This window comes from Westerdykella ornata, assembly GCF_010094085.1.
Source record: "Westerdykella ornata strain CBS 379.55 unplaced genomic scaffold EI97scaffold_5, whole genome shotgun sequence".
NCBI classification, from domain to species: Eukaryota; Fungi; Ascomycota; class Dothideomycetes; order Pleosporales; family Sporormiaceae; genus Westerdykella; species Westerdykella ornata.
Window position 1 is genome coordinate 1,102,710 of NW_022986855.1, and position 27,278 is coordinate 1,129,987.

At 53.9% G+C, this 27,278-nt stretch overlaps 9 protein-coding genes across 9 annotated transcripts; 5 read left to right on the plus strand and 4 right to left on the minus strand.

The window, feature by feature from the left end:
- Positions 1–648: 648 nt before the first annotated feature.
- EI97DRAFT_415169 (26S protease regulatory subunit 6B) lies at positions 649–2,424 on the minus strand. The gene is made up of 3 exons (XM_033796851.1): positions 1,985–2,424; positions 1,786–1,926; positions 649–1,729 (listed from the first exon to the last, which is right to left on the minus strand). Exons 1-3 carry the CDS (start codon positions 2,137–2,139, stop codon positions 760–762), a joined length of 1,266 nt encoding a protein of 421 aa, XP_033656070.1. The 5' UTR covers positions 2,140–2,424; the 3' UTR covers positions 649–759.
- Positions 2,425–3,465: 1,041 nt separating this feature from the next.
- Positions 3,466–7,192, plus strand: EI97DRAFT_431759 (uncharacterized protein). The gene is made up of 2 exons (XM_033798013.1): positions 3,466–3,514; positions 3,731–7,192. The coding sequence occupies exon 2, from the start codon at positions 3,832–3,834 to the stop codon at positions 6,877–6,879; it is 3,048 nt and encodes a 1,015-aa protein (XP_033656071.1). The 5' UTR covers positions 3,466–3,514; positions 3,731–3,831; the 3' UTR covers positions 6,880–7,192.
- Positions 7,193–7,748: 556 nt separating this feature from the next.
- EI97DRAFT_465815 (uncharacterized protein) lies at positions 7,749–9,198 on the plus strand. The gene is made up of 2 exons (XM_033801496.1): positions 7,749–8,277; positions 8,359–9,198. The coding sequence occupies exons 1-2, from the start codon at positions 8,158–8,160 to the stop codon at positions 9,016–9,018; spliced, it is 780 nt and encodes a 259-aa protein (XP_033656072.1). The 5' UTR covers positions 7,749–8,157; the 3' UTR covers positions 9,019–9,198.
- A 1,685-nt stretch (positions 9,199–10,883) lies between these two features.
- EI97DRAFT_465816 (Piwi-domain-containing protein) lies at positions 10,884–14,399 on the minus strand (the record flags this gene model as incomplete). Its single annotated transcript, XM_033801497.1, has 3 exons — positions 10,884–13,607; positions 13,656–13,781; positions 14,169–14,399. The coding sequence occupies 3 exons, from the start codon at positions 14,397–14,399 to the stop codon at positions 11,055–11,057; spliced, it is 2,910 nt and encodes a 969-aa protein (XP_033656073.1). The 3' UTR covers positions 10,884–11,054.
- A 1,552-nt stretch (positions 14,400–15,951) lies between these two features.
- Positions 15,952–19,564, minus strand: EI97DRAFT_257553 (Suf-domain-containing protein). The gene is made up of 5 exons (XM_033794191.1): positions 18,511–19,564; positions 18,031–18,462; positions 16,936–17,980; positions 16,083–16,886; positions 15,952–16,030 (listed from the first exon to the last, which is right to left on the minus strand). The coding sequence occupies exons 1-5, from the start codon at positions 19,351–19,353 to the stop codon at positions 16,014–16,016; spliced, it is 3,141 nt and encodes a 1,046-aa protein (XP_033656074.1). The 5' UTR covers positions 19,354–19,564; the 3' UTR covers positions 15,952–16,013.
- A 261-nt stretch (positions 19,565–19,825) lies between these two features.
- On the plus strand, positions 19,826–20,762 carry EI97DRAFT_373453 (UNC-50; the record flags this gene model as incomplete). The annotated part of the gene is made up of 3 exons (XM_033795403.1): positions 19,826–19,945; positions 20,070–20,476; positions 20,534–20,762. 3 exons carry the CDS (start codon positions 19,826–19,828, stop codon positions 20,760–20,762), a joined length of 756 nt encoding a protein of 251 aa, XP_033656075.1.
- Positions 20,763–20,877: 115 nt separating this feature from the next.
- Positions 20,878–21,889, plus strand: EI97DRAFT_257602 (uncharacterized protein). Its single transcript, XM_033794192.1, has 3 exons — positions 20,878–21,027; positions 21,076–21,628; positions 21,679–21,889. The coding sequence occupies exons 1-2, from the start codon at positions 20,992–20,994 to the stop codon at positions 21,613–21,615; spliced, it is 576 nt and encodes a 191-aa protein (XP_033656076.1). The 5' UTR covers positions 20,878–20,991; the 3' UTR covers positions 21,616–21,628; positions 21,679–21,889.
- Positions 21,890–22,269: 380 nt separating this feature from the next.
- EI97DRAFT_431764 (uncharacterized protein) lies at positions 22,270–23,549 on the minus strand. The gene has a single exon (XM_033798014.1). It carries the CDS (start codon positions 23,259–23,261, stop codon positions 22,395–22,397), a length of 867 nt encoding a protein of 288 aa, XP_033656077.1. The 5' UTR covers positions 23,262–23,549; the 3' UTR covers positions 22,270–22,394.
- EI97DRAFT_257623 (initiation factor 2) lies at positions 23,492–27,130 on the plus strand. The gene is made up of 2 exons (XM_033794193.1): positions 23,492–23,745; positions 23,810–27,130. Exons 1-2 carry the CDS (start codon positions 23,722–23,724, stop codon positions 26,711–26,713), a joined length of 2,928 nt encoding a protein of 975 aa, XP_033656078.1. The 5' UTR covers positions 23,492–23,721; the 3' UTR covers positions 26,714–27,130.
- Positions 27,131–27,278: the final 148 nt, after the last annotated feature.

Below are 27,278 nucleotides of genomic sequence, written 5' to 3' on the forward strand. Positions count from 1 at the left end.
CTGTCTATATCCCGTTGTTGAAATTGTTGCTGGCATTTATGGATATGGCCAACCTATTACTATTCAACCCTTAGACTCCTTCTCACTCGGAGACCTGTTGAGGACGTGTTGTTGCTGACTGCTTGTCCCGTACGTTGTTGGGACAAAACCTGGAGCTAGTTCCTAACCGTTTTGTAAAAGACCTCGAGACTTTGTTGCTAAGGTTTGTATCTACGTTCCTAACTGTTGCTAACTGTCTCTAACTGTCTGTTCCTAACCGTTCCCAACTGTGCCTAACCGCTGGAAACTGTTGCCAACGTCGAAACAGGTTCGTATCTGCGTTCCTAACTGTTTTCAACCATTCCTAACCCTTTCTAACTTTTCTAACATGCCCTTGACACTTCACACCGTTTCTAACCCGTTGAAAACACTTAGAATCGTCGCAAGCCCAGTTCACGACAGTTAAACATGGTTAATATCCCGTTTCCAACATCTATCGGATCCCTAATGAACTCATTCACAATGTGCTGAGAACGTGCGAATCGGCGGGTTGCCTATTTACGGCCAGTGAAGACCAAACCAATTGCCATGCAAGTAGCACCGTCACATCTCATATATCTCATCTCCCTCATCACACTGCATCACAGAAACAAGAAGCTCGAGACAAGAATTACGCGTGCATGCCTACGCCATCACCACCGCTATGCTGCCCATGCGGGTCCTCGCAAATGCCTGTATATAATATAATACACACTCCCTTCTCCTCTCCACTCCACCCCACTACTTGTAAAAATCAAACTTATCCGCCTCCGTCGCCCCCTTGACCTGACTCGTATACGCCTCCTCAAGATCGCTCTGAATGATGTTGTACCGATTCTTCCGCACCGCCCTCAACCCGGCCTCCTGCATAATGGCCGCAATCACGGCCCCGCTCAACGGATCGTTCCTCACGATCAAACTATCCAGATCCACCTCGGGCGACAGGCTCATCTTGCTCGCAATCGTGCTGAAAATGAGACGCCGCTCGCGCCGGTCGCGAAGCGAGGGGAACTCGATCTTGCGGTCCAGGCGACCCGGGCGCAGGAGCGCGGGGTCCAAGGTATCGGCACGGTTCGTCGCCATGATGACCTTGACGTTGGACGTCTGGTCGAAGCCGTCCATCTGATTTAGCAACTCGAGCAGGATACGTTGGACTTCGCGATCTGCACCCGTCTGGGCGTCGAAACGCTTCGTAGCAATGGCGTCGATTTCGTCGATGAAGATGATGGAGGGGGAGTTCTCGCGCGCCATGCGGAATACGTCGCGCACCATGCGGGGGCCCTCGCCGAGATACTTCTGCACGAACTCGGAGCCTACGACGCGGATGAAGGAGGCCGTGGTACTATTCGCGACCGCCTTGACCAGCATCGTTTTGCCTGTTCCGGGGGGTCCGTACAGCAGCACGCCGCGCGGGGGGTCGATGCCGATTTGCTTGTACAGGTCGAAGTGTGTGAGAGGGAGTTCGACGGCCTCGCGGATTTCCTGCTTCTGCATGTCGAGACCTCCCACGTCGGCGTAGGTGACGTCCGGCTTTTCGTCGGCGCCGAGCATGGCGATGGAGGAGTCGGCTTCTGGGGGAAGGATGTCGACGAGGGCGTTGGAGTGGCGGTGGAGGGCGACGGAGGAGGAGGGCTTGAGGAGTTCGCGGTCGAGGGTAGAGAGGATGCGGACCACATAGTTGGAGCCGGTGGACGATTGGACGATGCCTGTACTGTTGGGAATGTTAGTGTCCGTGGAAGAGAGTTGAGTTGGAGTGGGGTGGCGTACTTCTGGTCGATGGCTTCCATGAATTGCCCTATCACAAGTGGCACACTTTGAATGCGCTTGATCTCCTCCTGTGCTCTTACGAGCTCTCTCTTCAAACTCCGCTGCTCATCCTTGATGTACTCTTCCTGCAAGTGGATGTACCTAGAATCCGTCAGCTACGGCCTTGAAGGTGCGACAGGCTCCACAAGAGTACACCTACTCTAACTGCCGCTGAAGCTTTTTGAAGGTAGAGTAGTCATCGTCGCCATCGGTGGTGAAGCCCTCTAGTGTATCAAAGTTCGGTATTGATGAGGGGAGCTGCTTCTTGTGCGGCGGAACGGTGTTGTTTGGGCTTTCGACTGCGGCGTCAGCCATGGTAGCAGACTCTCTAGCTCGCGGAGCGCTTCGATGTCGTGGATAGCGGGGAAAAGGATCTTATGAGTTTGGGATTGCGGGAGGCACTGATATGTGGCGACTGGAAGTGGGAGCTGCGTCGGGGTGATAAGCGTGGAGGAGCTCGGGTTGGCTTGAGGCGGGAAAGGTGAGAGGTGCACGTGATACGGTACTTTGTCTTGGCAGAGCGGACTACAAACCATCAAATCCGCAATAATCATTGGAGGGAAGAGAACTTGACGGTTGGGATGAGGGACGGCATACAAGGGAGGGATGAATAGGAGGCTTGACAGAAGAGGAGATGCATCACTGCCGACTCTTTAGTTTCCAGAGTCGTACCTTGGCTATCGTTGGTTTCGATTGATCCAGATGGGCCGCCGTTGTATTGACCCTAGCTCGGCGTGAGGTCCAAGCGCACAATCCAGATGCACGACGGTCCGTATACAGGAGTCCGTTTGCGCAATCTCAGAGTCGCCTCTCGAAAGGCTTGCCGTGATGAGTAGGAGTGGATGGGCTGTTTTTCTTGAGCGGCTTTGGATCAGAAAAGATGTCAAGAACACTCTAGGTTTTCTTCATGTGTGCAAGATTGCCATCAGACGAGTGCAGTTGGGGCTCCATCAGGTACAACAGGGTCAGACGGATAAGACCAATCCGTCGCAATCCCGAGTGCCGTGCTGGACGGTTCAAGAAGGCGAGTATTCACCGCCGCATCTGCTTGCACACAGGCTCCGTGCCATATAAAAAGCATGCTTCATGCTTGCGGGGGACAAGGGAGACACACACACGGCGGGCGCTAGCTGGTCAACGCTCGTGGCATATCCCCACGCCAGGTCTCTCCGCGGCGGAATGGCAGAGAGAGACCGAGATACGACGCAACGTGGTTTGTCGACCACGACAGCTGCACCCCCAATGAAGAGGCCGTGATGTAATAAGTGGAGAGAGGCCTGTGGTACTCATGCCACGAGTCCCAAATGGCCCTGTTGAACCCGGGTTCGGCGCCAAAGGGGATTAGACTGGGTAGGCTTGAGTGTCCGGCAACCGCAGCCACTCCACTACTGGTTGGCCGCGGCGCGACGAACGCGTGCTCCTGCTGCTCTGCGCTTTGTCCCTGCATCCGTGAATTACTCTCTGCTTGCTATCATCGTCGCAATTGTCGTTGTCGTTGCTCTGCTCTTCTGCAGCGCTGTCGTCGTCGTCGCTCCGTCGCTGCGAAGAGGCGAGCACGTCCTCCTCGTGACTACAAGTATGGGCTAGTCGAAGGTTGCTGACTAACCACTTCGGCGCATGTCGCCCAAGGTTCGCTCTGTCCTGAGCCCATCGTGCCAGAGCCCCCCAGAGCGCGTCCAAGGAAAGCTCGGTACGTGACCCTCACCCGTCTCCGATCGCCGTCCACCTTGATTCTCGACCATGTATGCAGAAAATGTCTCCTCAATACTCCTGGTGTGGTGAAGCGCGTGCCCCGTTCACGTCGTCTTCTTCCCCCAACAGCTCCGTCTCCTTCGCGCCAATCTTTGCGCCGCGTCCCGCGACCACCCCAGCTCCATGGACATCTCCGCTAACATCATGCTCACAGGTGCTTTGGGCCCGTCTCATAGCCTCTCCTACCAAAGTCTATTCTTTCCGCGCTTCCCCATCGAAGCTCTTCCCCCCGGCGCGGGTCGCGCCTAGGCAAAGATGGAGTTCCAACAGCCGCAGAATGGCATGTACGATCCCTCCTCATTTATCGATCCCAGCGCCATCGCGAATCCCCAGATGAATGGCACCCGACCGTACCCAATGTCGTCGATACCTCAGAAACGCGATTCCACCGGCGCCGCCCTCTCGCGCTCGCAAACCCCATCACAACAACCTCAATTCGGCTTCCCCCAGCAGGGTTTCGCACATACTCCCTCTCCTACCATGCAGAATCAGCATTTCCGACCCGGCCAAGTCGTACCGCAAAGAATGCAGTCGCCGGCGCAGAATCCTCACGCTCCCCAAATGTCACCCATGGGCTTCAACCAAGGCGCTCCCATGCAGCAACCATTTGATCCCAGCGGTGCTGGACAGTATCAGGGCGTCCAGCTGTCGCAGCATCTGCAGAGTCGCCAGCAAGAGGCACAGAGGCGCTATCAGATGCAAATGCAACAACAGCAGCAGCAGATGAATAATCTGGCCTCGAGCAACTTCGCTGCACAGCAACGGCACCAGGCTGGTCAGATGCAGGGAATGCCGATGCAATATGCTGGCGCTCGGCCGGGAATGATGCAGGGCCAGATACAGAATGTACCCGATCAGTCACAAGCCTTTGTAAAGAATGTAGCTGCATTCATGGCCCAGAACAACCGACCTTTCAACATGCAGCCCATGGCTGCTGGCCGAGTTATCAACCTGCAGCACCTTTACTATGTCGTCATGAAGCTTAGGGGCTGGAAAAGTGTCAACCAGAATGGTCAGTGGGCAAAAGTCGCGCAGACCATGGGCTTCGACCTGAGGCAGTTCCCCAATGCGCCCGAGGAGCTACGGATTGCGTACGGCCAAAATCTGGTGCTCTATGAGCAGTACGCTCTCCAGTCACAGCAACGACAAAGGATGAATCAGATGCAACCGCATATGGCAGGAGTGCCACCACAAATGTCGCCTACCCGACCTTCAATACCAGGCGCACCCAACAACACGACGGTAAACCCAGAGTACTTGCAGCAGCTGCAGAAAAGTAGACTCGCGGCCGCGCAGCAGCAACAGCTCAATCCTGCGTTACAACAGACCCCACAACAGCCGACGTTTGATGCGGCAATGCAGCAGCAACAGCAGCTCGGCCAGATGATGCCACTGCAGAATAATGTCGCATTGGAGGGAGTGAATGGCCGCAGTACACCACAGACCGAAGGAAAACCACCTAGCAGCGCATTGGAGCAACACCGCAAGAGCCTGAGCCGGCAGCTCGAGTCTACCCCAGATCAGCCTTCGCCGGTTGCAGGAGTCCACTCCGCGCCTCCCATTCCAGACAAAGCCAAGGAGGAGACGGCAGTTGAGAAGATCAATTTACCTACCGATATGGTGGAAGGTAAAGTGACGTACAGGCCGTCGTGGAGGGTGATAGATCGGTGGTCCGGATTAGATTTCGACGCAGAGAATTTCAAGAAGCGCGTAGATGAGCTGGTATACTACCGGCCAAATGTCCCGTCGTTGCCGGAGATGGGTGTCATCGACATACGCGCTCTGACCATGAGCATCCGGTCCGGCCTTCACGCAGAAACTAGACTTGCACTAGATATGCTCGCGAAACTCAGTCATGAACAGCAGTTGACGCTTGAACTGGAAAAGTGCGAAGATTTGGTGGAGGTACTCGTTGATTACGGTGAAGACCTCCTGGACACGTTGGCCAACGACAATCCCGAAGTTAGCGACATCGTGGATTTGACGCCGTATGAAGATGTGCTGCATAACTGCAACGCCGAGGTGTACTCTCTGCAAGATCCACCCGCATTCGGAAGCAAAGCCTACGAGTTGGACCGAACGGCCGACCGCCTGCTCGCAATAACCACCATCTTCCGAAACCTGTCCTTCCTCGAGATCAACCACGCAGCTCTATCCACTCCTCAAGTCCTAAAGTTCTTTTCCAACGCAATACGGCTGGTCGGAACCCGGGTCCTCCTTCTCCGCACTCATGTCAATACCTTCGACTTCATGAAAGATCTCGTCACCTTTTTCTCCAACACGAGCACAAAAATAAGCCTGCCCTCCCGCGAAGACGCCTACATCATTCTCCACTTCCTCTGCGCCTTTGCACCCATCCCGCGTCCCACTGTCCCCGTCAAGTTCACCCCTTACAACCCGCGCATCCACCGTTGCCTCCCCTCCGCCGTCGACAGCCTGGCCAAACTCCTCGCTCGCGACGACCCCAACCGGACCTATTACAAACAGATCTTCATCAACGAATCAACCTCGTCACCACCATACGACCTCCTGACCCGCGCCTTTGGCCTCGCCATCGCCGTCGTCCCCGACCGCACATCAGGCATCCTGCACCAGGTACACGAGACGGCGCCAACGACCGTCCGGCAGTACGAAGCGCGCATCGCCGAGCTACGGAAACCGTACCTCATGCAAGGCATGCTCGCGGCCGACATCCTCGCCAGCCTCGCACCCGGCCCCGAAACGGGTGTCTGCAGATCCTGGCTCGAGAGCGAGGACGGCTGGGCTGTCAGTCTGCTGAAGTTCGCCATGAGCCTTTGTGCGACGGACGCCATGTATGGACCGCAGCAACAGGTGCAGGCGCAGGCACAGGCGCAGGGAAGGGGCCAGAGACCGATGGACCACGACGTCCAGGGGTTTCAGCTCATTGTGCATAGGGCGCTGAGTATGATCAAGCGGTTGGGGGAGAAGTCGAAGGGGATGTATGGGGGCGTGCTTGTTAAAGGGGGTCCTGCGACTTCGTCCTCTTCCTCGGTTGGAGGTGCTGTGAATGGTCATAAGCAACGGGAGGGAGGGAAGAGTGGGGATCGGAATGGGGCAATGTCGGCCGATGGGGAGGACGGGGAGAAGGGAGAGGAGAGGAGCGACGACGAGGACGAGGATGAGGATATGGAGACGCTGAGTGTGGGCGGGAACGTGTGGCGCGTCAAGGCGGATGTGCTGCCGAAGAAGGAGACTTTGCTGAGTGCGCTCCTGATGAAAAGTCTGGATGCGAGGAGTCTGAGGCAGTTTTGTGGAATTGGGTATTTGGATGATGCGACGTAGGCGGTCGTAGCAAGTGGTGGATTGAAAAGAGGCTTGGAGTTGGGAGTGGGTGTACAGTCTGCTTTTGTGAGGCATAACCCTAGCATAGCGTGCTTGCATGCGATTTTGTGGAGTTGGCGTAGAGTGGAGCACAATGGGATTTTATGGGCTCGCGCTGGGCAAGTTTTTTTGAGATTTGGAGCCATATGTACACTGTTTGCACTTGCTGCATCCCATCTAGCTTGCTTATTTTGTGCCTTCGTCGAAGGGTGGATCAGCATATGGAGGATCTTTTCTGTGTTTTGCTGGTATTCTCGATTTGATATACCTACCCAGCTACTCCGTATTGGTGGAAGCGATGCTTTGAGGAGATGTTTCATGAAGTGTGCACATAGGAATGATTAAATGAAGCACATGAACCTTCCGGCTCCATTTCCAACACCAAATTTCCACGCCAAACATCACATAGTCCTCTACTTCGTACATCACAAAGAAAAATGTCCCGTCATAAAAATTTGCCCGCACCCCACGGCCCTACAATCAGGGCCGGAGCGAAGGAGGTAAGCCGACGATCTTGCTTTTTACACATATTCTCCTCTCCCCTCCACTTTCCCCTCCAGTGTTTCATTGAATTGTGTTTGGAAACGTAGAGTGAATATGAAGGGTTGTCGTTTTCATGGAGAAGAGAAGAGGAGGTCGGGGGATGCGAGAATGGGTGGTTTGAGGAGAATTTGTGGTTAGGTAAGCGGGGCTAGAGTGGATTGGGATTGGGGTGGCTGGGGAGACGGTCGGCGGGCGGAGTGGCGCGTGGACGGTGGGGCGGAGAGGAGAGGAGGGGCAGGAGGATGACTTGGCGGGTTTTCGGCGCTAAGAGGGGATGGTGATTCTTGAACAGAACTCAGTTGTTTGAGAGCTCCATTGTCGAGGTTGTTCACATTCCTTACGGGGAAATCATTGTTACATTGCCCCCTCTCCGTCCAAGACCTCCAATCTCGACCTGCTACAGCAACAGGTCCTTCGCAGCACAACCACCGGTCCCGCTTCAGGCACTGGAATACCCCGCGGTATTCTGCCCGAACAACTGTCGCGTGTCCCCCGCACTCCCTATCTCTCCCACCACAAACCTTCGCCCACAGCAGCGGCGTCCTGAGCGACCTGAACCGCCACATTCACTAGATAGACAGAGAACGTGAACGACGAATTCGACTCCGCCTCTTGCACCGACTCCCAACCCGCAACCCCGATTTTTCTCACAACCCCTCCTTCACCGATCCCCAAATCGAACGACCCGTAGCAATCATGTCTTCCGCACGAGGCCGCGGCGGCAAGTTCAACAAGCACAAGAGAGGTGGAGGGAAGCACTATTCGCGCGACTTGCAGCCGCTGAATGCGGATGGTGAAGTCATGGGCATGTGGGATGTGAGTAACTTTCTCCTTTCGCCTTTCTCTTCTCCCTCCCTCCCTCCCTTCGCATACCCCCAAGCTAACCTACCCCCGCAGATCCAAGCCACCAAAACCAAACCCATCGACGAAGAATCCTCCGAAGAAGACGAAGACGAGGAAGAAGAGGAATCCTCCGAAGACGAGGCCGGCCCCGCCCAACCCCAACAGGAGGAAATGACGCGCGAACAGCGCCGCGCGGCCGCCAAAGCCCGCAAAGCCGCCGCCATCGCGAAGCAGCAGCAAAAAGTCGCCGCACCGGGCGACCTCCCCACGGACAGCGAGGAGGAAGAGGAAGACGCCGGCGAGGGTTCGGACGACGACGACATGCCCGCGAATCCGAACCACACGGCCAAAGCCCGAAGTCAGGCTGCTAAGCCGTCCGCCGCCGCCGAGGACGGCGACGACAAGGGCAAGAAGAAGGCCGTGGATCCGAGCCAGCTGTCGCGCCGGGAGCGCGAGGCCCTGCAGGCGCAGCAGGCGAGGGAGCGGTACGAGAAGTTGCACGCCGAGGGAAAGACGGACCAGGCCAGGGCGGATCTGGAGCGGTTGCGGCTGGTGAGGGAGAAGCGGGAGGCGGATGCGGCGAGGAAGAAGGCCGAGGCGGAGGAGAGGGCGGAGCACGAGAGGGCCAAGAAGGAGCAGCTGGAGAGGGAGGCGAAGAGGAGGGAGCAGGCGGCTATGAAGAAGGCGCCGAAGAAGGGGGCGAAGAGGAAGTAGAGGTTGGAAGTTGGATTGTATATCGCCATGGGCGTTTGTCGGCTTGGAGCGAGAGGTGATTTGCCGCGAGGATGGACTTGGGTACATACAGATTGCGATTCGGATCATGATAGAAATGCATGGAGTAGTCTGGCTCTTGTGGAGTCGGGTTCTCACGTTTGTTTCCTCATTGAAGGGCGCCTAGTAATTCTGCTCCTCCTTTTCCTTTGCAACATCTCATCTTCTACGAATCCCTCGCTGTCTCTTATTCTGCAGCCTGCCCGTCCAACCTCGTTCCCGTCCTCGATACGCACTCTAACGATAGATCCTCTGCACATCCCGCCACAGTTCCTTCACTCCCATTCCCCATTCCCCTTTCCCATCACTGCCATCACCCTCGCTCGTCTCGTCCCGTACATGTGTGCGTTGGCTTTCTGGCGATGAGCCCGTCGTCCACCTGTCCCGCCATTTCGACCAGTGATTAGATAGGCCCTCCCACCCTTCCAGCAGAGGCCGAGTGAGTGAAGAAAGCCGAACACCTATCGAGAGTCGGCCCCACATTACTTGCAGGCGCTTTACGCAGTGGGTATATACCACTTCACGGTGCGCTTTCCGCCGTATCCTTTATCGAATGCCGTTCATTTCGCATTCTCGTTAGGCACAATGCAGGACCGCAGCAGAGAGAACTCACGCTGTGTCTTGCCCGCCTCGCTCGACCGGTGGGTTTTCGCGTACTCCAGCTGTGGAAGGATCTTCGATGGAGTTGTTCTCTCGTCGCTGCTCGTTTCCTTCCTCGTTTCTCCCCTCTCTGTTCTTTTTTTGAAGCTTCGTCCCGCTTCCCCTTGAATCGTGAGGAGGTGAGAAGTAGAAGTAGCCACGTGCATCGCAGTCCCTTGTGCGTGCACACTGCTATTCTCCGACGTGTATATGCATCTCGCCATCTCGCTCCCCGCCTACCCTCCCACAGATATAGCAGTCCTTCTCAATCTTCATCCCGCCCTCATCCACCAACACCGTTACTTCCCAATCTCCCACTCCACCCGCGCTCCGTCGCCGCTAGAAACCGTCTCCGTCACCGAGATCTCGGAGATTCTCTCCCCATCGCGGCCCAGCCAAATATTTTGGCAAATATCTAGCCACCAACCTCTCCTTCAACCGCACAATTCCACAGTTGCCTCACATCTACCCCTTTCCCATCTATCTCCCCGTTCCCGCTCCCATCATACACCGCTCTTAAGTTCATGTTAGTATACCAGCTTTCCTCCCGGCAAATACCCACTCCAACGCCTTCTCCTTTTTCCAGCAATGACACGCTGGAAGACTGTCTTGTGCAAGGCGGCGACGAAAGGAAACCTGAACTCTTCTCTTCCCAGGCCTGTTGGATAGCTTCCCTCGGACTCCGTAGCCATGTTCCCAATGCTTTCCCCTGCCTCCTCCCGCCATGTTGGCACGGCACGGCGCCCTTCGTGACCCTGTTGTTTGAGCTCAGCTTCCAAGTCCACGCAAGCCCACTCATTGCCAATATACTCAACCCCATCTTGTAAATCGCAGTCAATCTATGCGTGAACAAAATGTATATGACCTGGAAAGTCGAATCGCCTAGATAACTGCCGATCCAACCACTCGAATCTACAAATCGCCGCCGTCATCTCCACAGTCTGTCTGCAGCCCTCACACCCAGATTGTTGCCACAAATCACAGTCATACACACTGAAAAGCACCAATTATAAGTATATATGCTCAATTGCACTAGCCACATGTTATGAGATCTATATTTGCAGCCAGGAAGCCCAGAAATCCGGAGAGGATTTCCAGAGCAGATTCAGGGCCAGAGTAAGAGACCAGAAACCCCTTATGCCCGCCATACCGTCGATCCGGCCGATGGCCTCAATGATCCCATGAAAAGAAAAGAAAAGCCGCCATGACAAACGAAACCAATTCGAAGTTGGAAGAGAGCCGGGGATGCCACTGTCAGTGATGTAGGTGCTCCCATGCCAATTCCATTGCTTGTGAGCAGGAGGAGAAGGAGGAGATATCGCAGTGTGGGCGCTGAGGCTCTAGACGAACCACATGACTTCCTTCAGACCTTGCTGCTTGTTCAACTCAAGAAGAGGCCTAACCTCCACTGACTTGCCGCTTCCACTGCTAGTTTGAGGAGGCTTGGCCTCCTTCTTGCCAGAAGAAACCGGAGATTCATTTTGATGAGCGCGAGACCGATCCGCGGCCAGATGGGCGTAGTAGACTGCAGGATGGAGTGAAACTGGTGTAGTAGACCGAACGTAATGGTATGAATGCTCGAAGAGGAATTGCTGGAGTTCAGCGGCCTCCCATTTGCCCTCGTTTAGGATGCACTGATAGTGAATAGGACGAGCGGTGCCTTTGATTGCCACGTGAGCGCAAAGGTAGAAGTCGAACTCAAACGGGTGAGTGCAGCCAGTTTCCACGAGAGTTCCTGGGAGAGGATTGCCGTTCCTGTCACCCTGCTGCGGGAAGAAGCGAATATGGTGCCGTTTTCCAGCAATCACCACGGTGAACTGCGGGACCTGGACGCCTATTGCGGCGAAGACGTTCTTCATATCGCGAACCTCCTCCTCAAGGACAGCTGCATATTGACCTTCAGAGACTCCGTCACGGATGTACAGAACGCGCTGAGGAGGGCGGCCTTGTCCAACGCGCTGCATCCACATCTTGGCCATATCGCCAAGGTGATCCTTGATGTTCTGCGTAGTCACCATCTCAACGCGACTGCCATTAGTCTGACACTGGGCCCAGTACCTAGTATAGGTAGTGTCGGCAGAAACCGTGATTGCGGCAAATGAGGCCTTCTCATTAGAGCCAGCGCCGGGAGCAGGATGAGAAACGTCAGCCCCTATAACCATGGTGGGCTTTCCAACAGATTGAGGAGCAATCTTTGGGATAGTGACTGATTTAGCAATAGCTGTACAGCCACCAAGTTTGGCGTTGACCTTCATGCAAACGTTGGAGATGTACTGCGGTGAATTGCTGATGACGTGCTTAGATTGCAAAATCTGAGAGGGAACGCCGAAGCGGCAATCGCAGGACTTTTTGATGCGTCGATAAACCTCAGCATTGCGGTCGTTGACAATGAAGACCATGAGCATAGGCCGGCTGTTGAAGTAGTTGCCAGTCGAATTGAATGCCTTAGCAACCAGTTCACCACCGTCCGCCAAATTGCCAGGAGAGATGAACGGCTGCTTGGGCTGGCGGCCTGGGGCGGCATTAGAGGTGTTGAACCGGCCTCCATGGCCCTCGTAGATCCTGATGAAATTGTTGACGAACGCCTGAGTCTGCTCTTTGCTCGCACCAAATTTGCCCTGGATGACACAGACTCCCCAGGCACCAATCTCCCGCGTATTAGGGCCAATAAATTTCCTACCATCAAGGCGCCAGCGTCCCGCTACAAGATCGCGGGCTTCGACTGTAGAAGGCTTGGAGATGGGACCAAATCCAACAGCAGGAGATGGCAAGACGCGGGCATTGACCTTTGACTGAGTTGGGCTAACCTTTAAGCCATAGTGAAGGAGGTACGGATCCTGGGCCCAGTTCAGAAGCCTAACACCATACTCAATTGCTTTCATTCGGTCCCGGGGAAGCGTTACGGCAAACTTGATCATGGCGGACGTCTGGGTGTCACTCAGTTTCGTGTTGTAGCGCTGGTTTTCGTCGATCTTCAGATACTCCATTGGCAAGAAGACGTCATTCTTGCGAATCTTCTTGGTTACCTTTACCACAGGAATTCCAGATGTCAGAGTAATCCCATACTTTTTCTTGTAGTAGTTGTAGACGGAAATCTCCCTCTTCTTCTCTGGGTCGTCAGGATCAATGAACGTGGCTTCGTGCGCATCCTTCTGGCAGATCTCGGCGATAGTCCACTGGTTGCGGGTGTCCTTGCGGTGGAAGTCGCTCACACCAACCCGATTGAAGCGTGCCAGATCCCTACGCACATAGGAGTTTTTCCAATCGCGCCTTGCGTCCTTGACAATCTGGATGAACTGGGGAGCAGAACTACAGCGGAAGACCTGGCAAGCCGCGCGGAGGAGTTCCTGAGGACGCCAGAACGTGCCGTTGGCCACGTCGACGTTGATTGACAGAATCTTCTTTAGGTCACCCGTGAGGACAGGGCGCAAAGAGGCGAAGACACCCTTGAAAGCCTCAACGCCACCACCTAGATCAAAGCGCTGTTCACCCTTCTGGAAGAACGACTTCTTGATCTGTGTATAGATCTGAGAAGGGCGCTCACGCAGGACATGGTCCAGGAAGTTGATCGTGTCGATGCATTCAGTGGACCAGGAAGCGCGCCCATCTAGGAAGGCTTGGAGGGCTGCGAAATCGACCTTGCGGGTATGCTTGATGTAGATGGTATGCACATTAGACTTGTCAGGCTTAGGGCTTCGTCCTTGTTCCTGATCGAGGTCGACAGTGATGCGGGTCTCCTCACGGTCAAGCAACTTGCTGCACCAGGCAAGCTTGTTCCCATCGTAAATCCAGAGGTTCTGGGGCTCACCGAGCTGAGACTTGACGGCTTTCGAATTCCATAGTTTCTTGATGAGACCCCGCTTGGTGGGATCGACGGATTTGCTCCAAGATATCTTGAACAGGTCAGCATCGGAAGATTCAGAAGTGTGGACAGAACTTACATCGTACTGATGAACAATCCTCGTTGGAGCGCCGATGACATTGTACGTGTTGAGGGCGACAGCAGTCTCGCGACCATACTTGTTCAGCTCCTTGGGACGCTGAGGAAGAGAATCTGGGATCTCAAACTTGTATGTGTTAGCATGAACCAAGTCAAAATTTCGGAATATCCCAAATTCGCCCTCAATGCGCGAATTGGTACGATGTGCAGCCTGGTCCGCGGATGCCATGACGGTCGTAATGTTCAGAAGATTGGGAGTAGGAGATGACAAGGTTGGAGTTGTAGATGTGTGGATGTATTGGAAGGAGGAGGAAGAATGATGTGGAGGGAGAGGGGTTTAAATACTTTCTCGAAGGGAGCGGCGCAGGTGCAAGAGGACGTGTTCGAAAGAAGAGAAACAAGCCGTCATGTTTCAAAGTGTACATGAAATGTGGAAGCGGAACAGTTGGGGGTATCTCAGAGTGTTTGCGTGGCCCCACAGACACGGCTGCAGGTGATGGAGGAAATGACTTACTCCTCGAGCGGTGTACCAACCCCCGGCACCCAGAAACTCAGACAGGTTCTTGAGGTCGGTGTGTTTTGTGTAATCAACAGCGTGTAGCCCCGGAAGGCGGTCTCGATTCCCATCAAGGCGCGGTATTGAGCGCTGTGTGGTGCGCTGCCCTGTTTCGCCCGATGGCTGTGAATCCGATGAAGCGGACGGCTTCTTCTCCGCCTGCGCACGCGCTTTTGCGGGGCCAGCCATGATGATCTGTTTCAAAGGTTAGTTGGAACTGAAAGAGCATAATTTCATTGGTGGGATCATGGAAAATGAGGCATCTGAGCAACGTGTGCCCGCGACTCACCCCCCATACGCAAACGCGAAGAGGGAGATGAGGCGGTAAAGTAGATCGAATCTCGAAGAGACAAGGCGCGCGTGACATACCTGAATGAGCAATGGAAGGAAGCCGGAGTCGAGCGGTGAGATTGTGAACCGGAGCTGATTGAGGTCAGTCAGAGACCGTAGGAGCTAAAATAAAAGAGAATTGAGTGATGTTATGTGCTTCGAAAGAGAAGAGCAGATGTAATGTGGTTAGAGTTCAAAGACCCAGATGCTGGTGATGTGGCGAAAGTTTGGAAAGTGGAGGGACGACAGTCGATGTGAAGGTAAGTTGACAAAATTTGCCATGGACCCAAACATGGCTTGGCGCGTGCATGCGAAGCTCAAAGGAAAAATGTAAAACATGTGGGGAACTTACCGTGGTACTGGTGAGATTGGTGATGATGCTCAGCACCGGAGGCTTCTTGTGATGATGGCGGTTTGGACGAGTGCTTGCAGCTGAGGGCAGGCGCGAGAGAAGAGATTAAGAGATGAAGTGGAAAGGGAGGAGGAGCGAAGAAGCAGGAGAGCAGAAGAGGAGAAGAGTAGTGGGGTGAGGGTAGAGAGCCGAGGGCGAAGAGCCGAGAGCCGAGAGCAGAGAGCAGAGGGCGGAAGAGTCGTCGAGTTCAAGTTGAGAGAGGCGAGGAGGAGGAGGAGTGGGATGTAGAAGAGAGGAAGGATGGGGGTGGGAGGAGGTTGTTATATAGTCGGAGGGGAGACGAGGCGGTCAAACGGCAGGAGCGAAGCAGCCTCCCGCCCGCGCGAAGGAAAAGGCGGTCGGCGAGTGTAGGCGGCGACGAAACCTCTAACTGACGTATACTCGCAGACTCTCTTACCTGCGGATTGCGGTCAGTGGGTGGAGATGATAGAAGCCAGCTCGGCAGTGAAGTAGGTTTGGGGACCGTAGTGAGCAATAGCCGCATAGTAAGAGCGAGACTGACATGCTTTCGCTGCTAGACTAGTCTACCTTCACTCGCGTCAGCGGCTCGCTGTGTAGTGCTAACATTGCATCCCTATCTAATTGCACTGGTTACACAGGTTACACAAGCGTTACTGTGGCAGTAATGTCCCACGCGAGACTGGAGCGAAAGCACGTTGTCGTACGACGCGTCCAAGCTTGTATAGGCAAACTGAGACGGAAAGGAGCATCACGAATGGCAACGCAAGCTATAGCATACACCCGCGCTTGGAGAGGCTGGAAACATGGAGACATCTTCACCGGGATTACACTACGATACCCTATGAGGCCTCCTACTCTGGCACATGATAACCGCTTTGAACCTTGCAATGATTACAGCTTTCCAAGATCAAAATCAGTCTTGGTGCATCCGACCTGCCCTGCCCCAGGTTCCCAGACCCCGTACACCAAGCAATGAAAATGGACTGTGTCAAAATAGAGGATAGCTTCCAGCGAGAGGATAGAATGATGTCTTAAGGCGCAGCGGCGTCACTAGATATATTGACACCAACTTCTGAACGAAGGGGGGCCATGTCTCTCTGTCAGCGACCGTAGTAGCCTGCCTGGGTCAGCATATGGACATAACAGCACCTAAGTAGAAACGAACTTACCGCTACCCATACTCGACGGAGGAGGCGCACCCCAATGATGCATTGGCTGGTTGAGTTGAGCCGGAGGAGGTGCAACAGGAGCGACGGGCGTAGGGGCATGTGAGGGCACTGTGTCAGGCAACGTCATCCCCCTGAGCAAATTCACCACCTTCTGAGGGTTGAAGATGATGTCAAGGTTATAGTACCTTGCATGAGGAATGAGCGAAAGCATGAACGTGACTTCGCGGGGAAGAGGCTGCGGAGGAGCAGCGGTCGGCGTGCTGGCTACTCCTTCAGACGCGCGTGCCAAGTTTCTCCGAGCAGCGTCAAGCCGGCGTCCCGCTGCACCCTTCAAGGGCGATTCGCCACGAATCATCTTCCGCGGCTGTGCCAACTCGTTATCCACATCTTCCAATGGTCGCTTCGGGGAGTGGGAAACCAGCCCCAATGCTGGCTGAACACGTGGGGATTGGACGACGGGGGAAGGTCGACTTTCCTGCACTGCAGCTTGGGGTGCCGGTGGTTCTTCAACAGTTGGGAGTACGTTCGTCAACGCTGGCGGTCTCATCTGCGCTTTGAGGGATATGACTGGCCGAACTGCAGTAGGGTCAAAGGAAGCAGAAGCGAACCGTTGAGCGAAACGAGTAAGCTGAGGGTCTTCGGGGAACAACTCGCCCATTCGCTTCTCCAGCTTCACAATCTGTGCGAGCTCTCCGAAGTGCGACTCGTAATCATGGAAGAACGCAAAAAGAGGCTTGGCTCGCGCGACAGATTCCGGTTTTTGCGTCAACCGGTTGACCACTGTCTCGAAGACTGCACGCGCGTCTAATCCGGGTCAGCCTTTATTCCCTTCCACATGCCTCAAATCACTTACTGGTGAGATCGTCAAGTTTCATCAGATGCTTAATGTACTCCAAGGCAAACTCCTCGTCATCGGGGAAAAGCTTTAGCCCACGCTCAAAGATCTTGGTAGCGGCTGGGTCTTTGTAACAGTGATGTTCAATCAGGGCGCTGGCCACATACGTAGCGCTGAGCAGTTTTCCCCTCTTACGAGCGGCTGCGAAGATGCCGCGGAAACCCGGTGGATTGCCTCCAGGTGACCCTTTTCCCTGAATACGGCGCATGCTTCTCATCAGAGCGATCCAGGTATGGGATATGAGTTTCTTCAGTGTAGTCATCTGGGCATTGAACCCGGTCGAGATGGCTTTGATCTGAAGCTGTAGGGCGTCCTCCTTCTCCTTGACCCGCTTAGCCGTCTCCAGCTCCTCGTCACGATCCTCATCTTCGTCCTCCTTATTCGCCGCAGCACGTGCGGCTTCCTCGGCAGCCTGTTGCGCGTCGAATGCTTCTTTGGTCCGTGCAATGGCTTGCTCTTCGCGCTTCTTTGTCTTGTTGGTAAGCTCATATAGTTCGTCGAGTAGCCGATCGAACGGAGCACGAACGGCCTCGCCCTTGCGAGTACCCGCATTGTCCCCGTCCTCGTAGTCGCCCAGCTCCAGCTGATGTGCCCGACGGAAAGCCAGAAGACAGCTTTCCGGATTCGCATCAATTCCGTTCTGCAAAAATTCGTTTCCCTCCTTTTCCAAGCCGTTCTGGAAACACCACTCTGCTGCTTCGTACCATAACTCAGGCCAGAAACGGAGGGGCATGAGAGCTTGCTTGTAAAGATAGATAACCCGCTGATTGTACAACTCCGGCTTCTCCTCCTTGACCAGCAGTGCATCCTCCTTTTCCCACTGAATCCATGCTTTCCACAGGTTAACCTGATTCATGTATTCGTCATACCCGTCAAACCCTTTCACGGGCGGAAGTTTTGGGAGTGTTGTTCGGTTGATTCCCTTAGTAAGGTTCTCCAGAACATTGTTAGCGCTCCGCGCCGTCATGTAGAATGGCGATTGCTCCTGCAGGTGTTTTCGGCCCTACTGTAGCTTAGTACCGGAGATCCAAAGTGATATGGTTTATTCCTTACCGCTGCCTTGTTCAGCTGATGCTCGAACTTATCGTACTCTTTCCAGATCGTCAATGTCGAGTTCGTTGGGACGGCGATTGCGCGTTGATACACTCTCCGGAGCGTATCCATCTTCTGCATGTCGCGCCAGTCGCTCCCACCGAGAACACCGGGGAGGCTCGACTTGAGAAACTCTATGTAGTCTAACCATATCCGGCCCGAGCTGATGTCGATGCCAATACCATTGAGAACAAAGTCGTAGACTTGGTTAATAACGGGACGAGCCTTTTCAGGATCCCTCTCCATGTTGTGAATGCGGCGTATGTAATTGATGTACGCCGACCAGAGCCCGACATGGGGGTTGTTGGAAACTGATCGTTCAAACAACTTCTCTACCCGCTGCAGTTCATCGAGCCCAAGCTCCATGTTGATATATTCGATCCATTGTTCGGCCTTTCTAGGTTAACAAGATTGACGACGGACATCGCGAGGTAGACTTACTGCTGAGGGGAATACTTTGAAGAAACGATCATAGAGTGCTCGAACTTCGTCAAACTTGTGCCGCCTGCGGAATTCCTCAATCAGACTCAACCAAGCCTCGGTGTCACCACGAGGATCGTCAGAGATCCGGTCTTCAAGCAACCCGACGCGATCCTGGGGAAGACGCGGCTTCGGCAGAGAAGAAGCAGCAGCTGTGTCAAGAGTAGAGGGCGTTGCTGAGACAGTGTTGGGCTGGGTGGCGCCAGCCGATTTAGTAGCATCTGGCACCGGCGTACCTTGGCTAGCAACAGCGGGCGATTGTGTAGGACGAGCGTCATTGACAGGGACAGAAGTGGAAGAAGAAACACCAGCATGACCCAGATCTTGTACACTATGTAATGGTTGATTGTTTGGGGATACTGTATTGTTTGCAGTGTGTGTAAGAGAACCCTGTGGGGAATGAGACAGCCCATTCGTACTCAGTAATGCAGTCCCCGTCGTCTGAGGTCTCGAGTCTGGTACTTCATCATCCTCATCCTCACTCTCAACGACAAAACCCCCAACAGTGCGAGGCTGCTTCGACTGTGTCGATGCGGACGCGGCGGCAGGGGGCTGTTTGGCATCGCCTCCCATCATGGTCGGCGGGCTATTCGTAGTGGATTGCGGCATCGACGCCGATCGATCGGACGGGGCGGGCTCATCGTGCGTGGGAACCGTAGGGAGTAATGCCGCCGGGTCATACTCCGCTTCCTCGTCGTCCTCGTCAACGGGAGCAGATTGAGTCGGCGCACTGGAGAAGTTGCCCGCAGGGTCATACTCTCTTTGCGACTCCAGAAAAGCGTTCTCTGGATCCATATCTGCCATTGCGACGTGGATGGCAGAGATGTGGCAGCTACTTTTTGGTCGCGTGTCAAAAAGTGGTTCAGCGGCGACTGGAAAAGGAGTGGCTCAATTGCGATGAAAATGATCTGCAATGTCAGAGTGTCGGTGCCTAGAAAGAACTCGGGGTGGCGCTGCGCAGGATGGCAGAGCAGTTTGATTCTGGTGAGAGGAAGGTTGTGTGCTCTTCTTTGACTCGAGCTTTTGAAGTCAAAGGTTGTCGGTCGCGACGGACAATAAGCTTGGCACAGCCATCAGATGGCCCGAGCGTTGTCATAGCACCGCCACACGTCTACCACAACTACATATCATCCTCTTTCCAAACACTCCGGCAAGCCTCCCCGGCGCATGCCACCCACAGCTCACGATGAACCCGCACATTTCGCTGCCGAGGCCAACAGGTGGGCCGTCCAACTTCGGCAGCACCACACCATCGAACCGCAGCGAAAGCCTCAGAATGCCTCGCTTCTTCAAACGCTTGTTCAAGTTTCCGCAGATGGACTTTGAAATGGCATTATGGGAAATGCTGAACCTCATAATAGCACCGAAGAAGGTCTTTCGGTCAATATACTATCATGTATGAACCTCTGTTTTACCCCCCCGGCTTCGTTCGTTACTGATTCCCTCTTAGAAACGTAAGCCTCCACGAGCATCTCAGTTTCGAATCAATCCCGTGTTTCGATAGGCATAACGAAACTAAGACAAATCTAGAAACCAAAAACACATGGCATCGGCCGGACCCATCATTCACCTACCTCCTCTCGCTCTTCCTCCTCCTTACCTCGCTCGCATGGGGTCTTGCCTACGCCGATGGTTTTCCGCGCACCCTACGAATAATGCTAGTCTTTGTTTTTATCCACTTCCTTCTTCTTTCTCTCTTGATAGCGACATTATTCTATTTTCTCGTGGGCAGGCTCCTCGGACCGGGTGTGAAGGGTTTGCCCGGTCGACGAAGGCAGGGACTGTTCAACGTAGAAGATGGCGACGGCAACAACGAGCTCGAGTTCGGATACTGCTGGGACGTTGCGATAAGAGCATTTGTGCCAATATGGGTGTTTTTGTACTTTGTTCAGTTCTTGCTCATGCCAGTCATTGCAAGCAAATACTGGTGAGTCTCATAGCAGTGAACAATGTCCAGGACAGATACCTAACTTCGAATCCCAAGGCTGTCTCTTCTCCTAGGAAACTCGCTTTACCTCGTCGCGCTCAACTACTACTTCATAATCACCTTCCTCGGATACAATGCGCTCCCTTTTCTCAATCATACACATCTTCTCCTCGCCCCAATCGCTGTTTGTACGATTCTCTGGTTTGCCACTCTGTTCGGTCTCAACCTACCAAAACATCTCGCTCCGGTGCTATGGGCCGGCGCCAAGTTGAGAAAGGATGTATGATCTCATGCGGAAGCGCCCTTTCTAGCAAGGTGTACTCAAACTAGATGGTTGTACGATACCACCGGACTGAGTGTATATGGAGTTTATAAAAGAGATGTAGTGAGGCGATCGGTGAAGAAACAAGACATGTTATCGAAGCTAATTTTCGTCATTTGGCTATATCATTCGCGCGATAGATTGTCTACCAGACTATGAAAATCCATAGTGTCGTCCGCATTTCAGGAACGCAATGGATAAAGGGGCGGTTCAGAATCGATATAATTATGTATGTCCCTCCTCTCGCCTAAGGCGCGACCAGCCACTAATTTGGTAGCCGATTTTTCGATGTGGCACAGCCAGAGAACCTCCAAATCTCCAGTGGCACATCCGCCTCTTCCGTACGCTCAACTCTTCCGTCCACTTAACTCCAACTCCGCAACCATTATCTTATACACTGGACAATATTCCCAGCCATAGTAAAATTAGTCCATCGGCGCCATGCGGAAGGCAAAGCTGTCCGGAACCCTCATTCCATATTCGAACCTCCCCTCCCTCCAGCATGGCCGCTGCAAGCTGGGACTTTAAGCGACCGACGATGAATCTGCAGTTGGACTGGGCCCTCTTCAACATATTGAGTCCGGAGCTTCGCACCTTGGTGTTCAGAGCTGTGTTTAGTAACCCGGGTGGTTCCTTCACATCACCGGCAATGCGTCGATGCCGAAAGTGCGAGCATGGTCACAGTAGTGGTGCAATGATATGGATTCGGTGTTTCCAACATGGCAGCATACATGCTATGGAGAACAGAGAGAGCCTACTTACTACGTTCATCGTCCTATCACCGAAACGGACGATAGACTCTTGGCTTTTTTGTTGACATATCGGCTTATGTGAGTAACTTGGAAGTTCATTAGAGGAGTTATTGATTTTGATGGTGGAGTCGACAGATACTGGGAAGCGCTTCAATATTGTACCACGACAATATCTTCCACTTTAGGGGAAGCCCCTCCCTTCTCGCATTCTAATCCTCCTTGTCAGCAGCTCAGTGGTGTACAATCCGCCAAATCCATTTATCTACTTATGTCACTGAATGGAGTATTTTCCAGAAATGGGGCCTAAGACGTTGGTCCGAATATTGCGAGCTGCTTTCAGAATCGCCAAACATCCAATATCTGCGCGTCGATATTGAGACACCTGCCGCACTGTGTGCATCTCTCGTACCATATCTTTTGCCTCTGAGATTTCCGAGTGCGAAGATTTTTCCGGTTGAGGTGGATATGAAACTGGAGCCAGGTTTACACCAATTCTTCCACTTCGCAAAGGATATGAATTTCGCGATGGTGTATAGAGAAATACCGCACAGTGTGGAACTATATGGAGCTGTGCCCAAGAACGATCTGTGGGAAGGGGAGTCGGAGCGCGCTAGGCAGCCTAGGGATAATGAATACTCCTATTGAGAAAGAGTCTGGGGCGAGGCTACACACTAGCTCTGGTTCAAACCTACGAAGCCGAGACAGTGATGGAAGCACATAATTTTACAGGGAAGTGAAGGCGCCGTTGGATATATTTCAGGAATCAGTCTATCATGCTCCGCTTTCACAACCTCCTTATTGGATTGGATAGTTACGCCTATCGATTCCGGAACTAGAAGGGTTCTTATCCTTGCTCCTTCTGATTGCAATAGTGAAGAAATGTCGCAGCGTCTCGAAACACAAAGACATCGTCAACATCAAGATGCTCCACCATATGAATGGCAAAATCAGGCCGTCCCAACAAGATGGAAAAAGGCCGAAGTGATATGCCGTTCTCATCAGGCCATACTTTTAGCCGGAGACGCTGCAAACTTGTCACTTCGTCTAGACAAAATCTCGCAAAATCCGTGTATGACAGTTGAGCATCCTCATCTCTACAATCCTCCTCGTTGCTATGGCAGAGTAGAGTGAGAGACGTCACATTGGACCGTGCGAGAGGACTCAGTCCTGAAAGCCACGTTTGCGTTGCATACGCCTGGTATCGGCCACGTGAACATATCCCAGTCAGGAGCAGGAAGTTGCGGTTGCGATACAGAACCGGCAGGGTCTCGCTGTATATGGCCTTGTTGACCAAGACGATGCCGGCGTGCGGACGACGCTGGAGTTCTTCATCGGTAGCTGGACGGAGCACATTGAAGGCTGGGCCTGCTTGTTGGAGGACCCAGGCTGTATGAGTTCCGGGCCGAACAATGACTTCTGGACCGCAGCAAATGTAGCGGCTGTAGATGTGGTCGTTGCACCCAGGGGGGCTCGGGTTCTCAGCGTCTTGTTGATGCAGTGGCTGTAGGGGACATGTGCAGATATCAAGCTGGTGCGGCGTAAATGTTGTGGAGCTGGGGTGCTGAAGATAGGGAAACTTCAGATCGTATACAATCGTTGTAGTCTCTTCGTCCGGATGGGGTGGTAGTAGATAAGAGTATATCCTTTGGCGTAGCGCAGGGGTGAGACGAAGAAAAGCGGGTGTGTGAGGAGTGGAGGGAGATGTGGCCATCTGAGAAGCTGAACGGCGAGTGATCCTTCTCTGAGAAGCATGGCTTCAGAGAAGAATAACTGCATATAGTCTTTGCGGGGAGCGAGAAGTTTGAGGTAGCAGCGGTTATCAATGCAAGGCATCAACACTGCATCATGGTGATAATAATAGGAAATGAGCGACTTCCCGCTTGCCTGGTTTAGGGTAACGCGCCAGTCACCTAGCTGCTTATATGCATCGTGAAAGGGATGGTATGTAGTGATGGCAGCTAAATATACCCTCAGGTGCGAGCATGACAGTGTCATGGGGCGGGAGAGGGTAGCACCTCAGAGCAGAGGATGTCGAGGTTTGGGTTCAGGTCCGCGGCGGTCAGCCACACGTGGCGGTTCATTGGTCTCCTGCGCCACAGAATTGTTTCCATCCGTTTCCCAACACTTTCCGGCTGGTACTCAGCTTCGCGCCGACATCACAAGCATAGATCATGCGGAGAGCCAGTGGAGTGAAGGTAAGCGAGTCCGATGTCATCATTAGCAATCTGTACCCTCCAGAACACTGCTCACATCACACAGGTGTCTTCTGCCCGCGAGGTTTGCATCTTCTGCGCCACTAGACAACTTACCGCTGCCATACTTCCAATTGCGAGCTCTCAATTCCCTCAACGGAGGCACCTCAGTTCGTCAAACAAAGCTCAGAATGCCTCGGATTCGCTCTACAGGGAGGCGGCGCCTCGTTCTCGACCGCTCACGCCCAAGGAGCAGATGGAATTGATGCGCCAGCGGTTTGCTGTTCCGCAGCAACCACAGCCTCAGCAAACATCAAATGATGCGTCACAGGCAGGGGCTAAGACGGGTTCTCAGTCGCGGCCTTTTGATAGGCCACAGGCGCAACGGTATGGTTCGCAGCGAAATCTCAACCCTTTCGACCGCCGGGGTCCGAATCAGCGCTCTGAAAGATACACACCCAACCGCGGTGATCAGTCTCAAAACAGGTACAATGTGAGAATGGGAAACGGGCCATCTTTCGAGGAGGGGCCTCAATTCGGTTCCGCTCCACATTTGCGGCGAAGGGACAATATGGTCAACCGCACGAATCCTGCGTCCACTACGGACGCGGGCGTCTCACATCCTCCGCCTCTTCGCCCCAAACTAGACAAAGACGAACTGGCGCGCCTGCTGGGTAATGCGAGCGAGTCGAACAACAATGTGGCGCCGAGATCATATACACCCCTCGCACGAGATGCGCGGACAGAGGTGACTTGCTTCACTTGCGGGCAACAGGGCCATAGGAAGTGGGAATGCCCAGAAAGAGACTCGGACCGCCAGCAAACTCGTATGCAGCCGCAGGCTCCTTTCTCTAGACCGCAACAAGAATCGCAAGGATCCGAAGCGGACGCTGCAGAAGGGTGGAAGCAAAAGGGCATCATTGGGGAGGACGGCGTGCTTCGAGAGCAGAGCAGTCCTGCCGAGGAAGAGGAGCGAAGAAAGGCAGAAGCCCTTGAACGGCTGAGTCGTAAATTCAAGATCGATGACGACAGCTTGCCTAAGCAAACCCGTAATCGATATGAGGAACCGATGCGTCGCCGGGGAGGAGGCCAAGAACGAAAAGGGCGTAATCGAGTTATGCGCAATATGGATGAGGAAGATGAGATATATGTCAGTAAGGCGGAGCGTAAGCGGCTACGTGAGGAGGCGAAGAAGGCTGCACAACTCGCAAAAGCGGAACCGGTTCGACTTTATCTTCCAGAGTACATCAGCGTCACCAATCTCGCATCCATGCTGAAACTGCGCGTAGAAGACTTCGTGAAAAAGCTGGAAGAACTGGGATTCGAGGACGTTCAGAACGATCACATCCTCAATGCCGAGCATGCGGCCCTGGTGGCGCAGGAATATAACTTCGACCCCGTCATCCAGGTCGAGAGCGAACATGATGGCGATTTATACCCTGCCCCACCGCTATCTCCAGAGGAGTACGCAAAGCTACCTCATCGCCCACCGGTGGTCACCATCATGGGCCATGTCGACCACGGAAAAACGACTATCCTTGATTATATGCGCAGCACGAGCGTCGCTGCCACGGAGTTTGGAGGCATTACACAACACATTGGTGCCTTCAGCGTTCCCCTTTCCTCCGGTAAGAAGATTACCTTCTTAGACACGCCGGGTCACGCCGCCTTCGAGACAATGCGCGCTCGCGGTGCCAACGTTACGGATATCGTCGTATTAGTCGTAGCCGCCGACGACTCCGTCATGCCACAGACCGTCGAGGCAATCAAGCATGCGCAGGCAGCCAAGGTTCCCATTATTGTCGCCATAAATAAGATTGACAAGGCGCAAGCGGACCCTGAGCGGGTGAAGCTGGATCTCGGGCGTCATGGCGTCGAGGTCGAAGATTTCGGTGGAGACGTTCAGACCGTGTGCGTTAGCGGCAAGACTGGTCAGGGCATCTCCGATCTGGAGGATGCCATCTCTTTGCAATCCGAGGTTTTGGATCATCGCGCGGACCCAGAGGCCAATGTGGAAGGATGGGTGCTCGAGGGTTCGACTAAGAAAAATGGACGGGTCGCCACTATACTGGTTCGCAATGGCACGCTCCGCCCCGGCGACTTCCTCGTTGCTGGCAACACCTGGACACGCGTAAAAACCCTCCGCAACGAAGCAGGCGCCGTGGTGCCGGAAGCGGGACCCGGCACGCCCGTCGAAGTTGACGGCTGGCGGGACCAGCCGATGGCGGGAGATGAAGCTTTGCAAGCTGCGGACGAAGACCAGGCATCGGAGGTGGCAGAGTTGCGCAAGGAGAAACTCGAGCGCCTGCAAATGGCCAAGGATGTAGAAGCCATTAACACTGCGCGTCGTCTGGAGGCAGAGCGTCGCGAAGCTCAAGAAGCTGCCGCCAAGGCTGGTGCGAATGGAGGAGATGCGGTCTCAACCAAGACGGCACAAGAGAGCGGACCTGAACTCGTGAGCTTCATCGTCAAGGGTGATGTCTCCGGGTCTGTGGAAGCCGTCATCGATTCCCTCGTTGCAATCGGTAACCATGAAGTCGGTACACGTATCCTGCGATCCGGTGTTGGCTCGCCCTCCGAGTTCGACGTTGAGCATGCGGCTGCTGCAAAAGGTCATATCGTCAATTTCAACACGCCTGTGCCAGGTCACATATCCGGCCTGGCGGAAGAGAAGGGTGTCAGGATTCTAGATTCGAACATCATTTACCGTGTCGTCGAGGATGTAAAGGCACTCTTGAGCGAGAAGTTGGCTCCCAAGGTTACCCAGAAGGTCACTGGCGAGGCGGAGATTGCAGCGATCTTTGAGATTGGATTAGGCGGAAAGAAGAAGTTGAGGGTTGCTGGCTCCAAAGTTCGAAACGGTATCATAGAGAAGGGAGCCAAGGTGAAGGTGCTCCGAAAAGACGAGGTGGTGTTCGATGGTGAGTGCGAGCTTTTTGTCCATGCTCTTCTACAGGTTTTCGCTTACTGACATGACACAGGTGTCATCAACTCGCTCAAGAACCAGAAGAAAGACGTCGATCAAATGCGCAAAGACACCGAGTGCGGTATCGCCTTTGACGGGTGGGAGGATTTCCAGGTCGGAGATAAGATCCAGTGCTACGAGGAGAAGAGCGAGAAGAGGTATCTGTAAACCTATCGACTTCACTCTGTATATATAGACCTGCATTTTTGGGGCGTGGGTGGTGTCTGAAAATGGCATTGTACGGCTACCTATTCTAGCCATTGTTGTAAAGCTCATGAACATCCTTCATAAATCCTTCATAACTGTACTATTCCTCACAGTGGACAAGGGGCGGGCAAGCACACACAGACACACGGAAGTAGATCGAGAGAGTCATGTCCATTAATTGTCCTCCAGAGCTCAGAGCTCGTCAAACATTATGCAGGAACATTACCAACTTCAGCGTCACGTCTCCACGAGTAACCACGAAAACCGGCATGTGTGCGATCTCATGGAGGGTTCCTGCGGCAGCAGTGCCGGATAACGCTCGGTGAGATGTCCGCATTTCAGACTTAGGGCTTCAGCTCTTCTT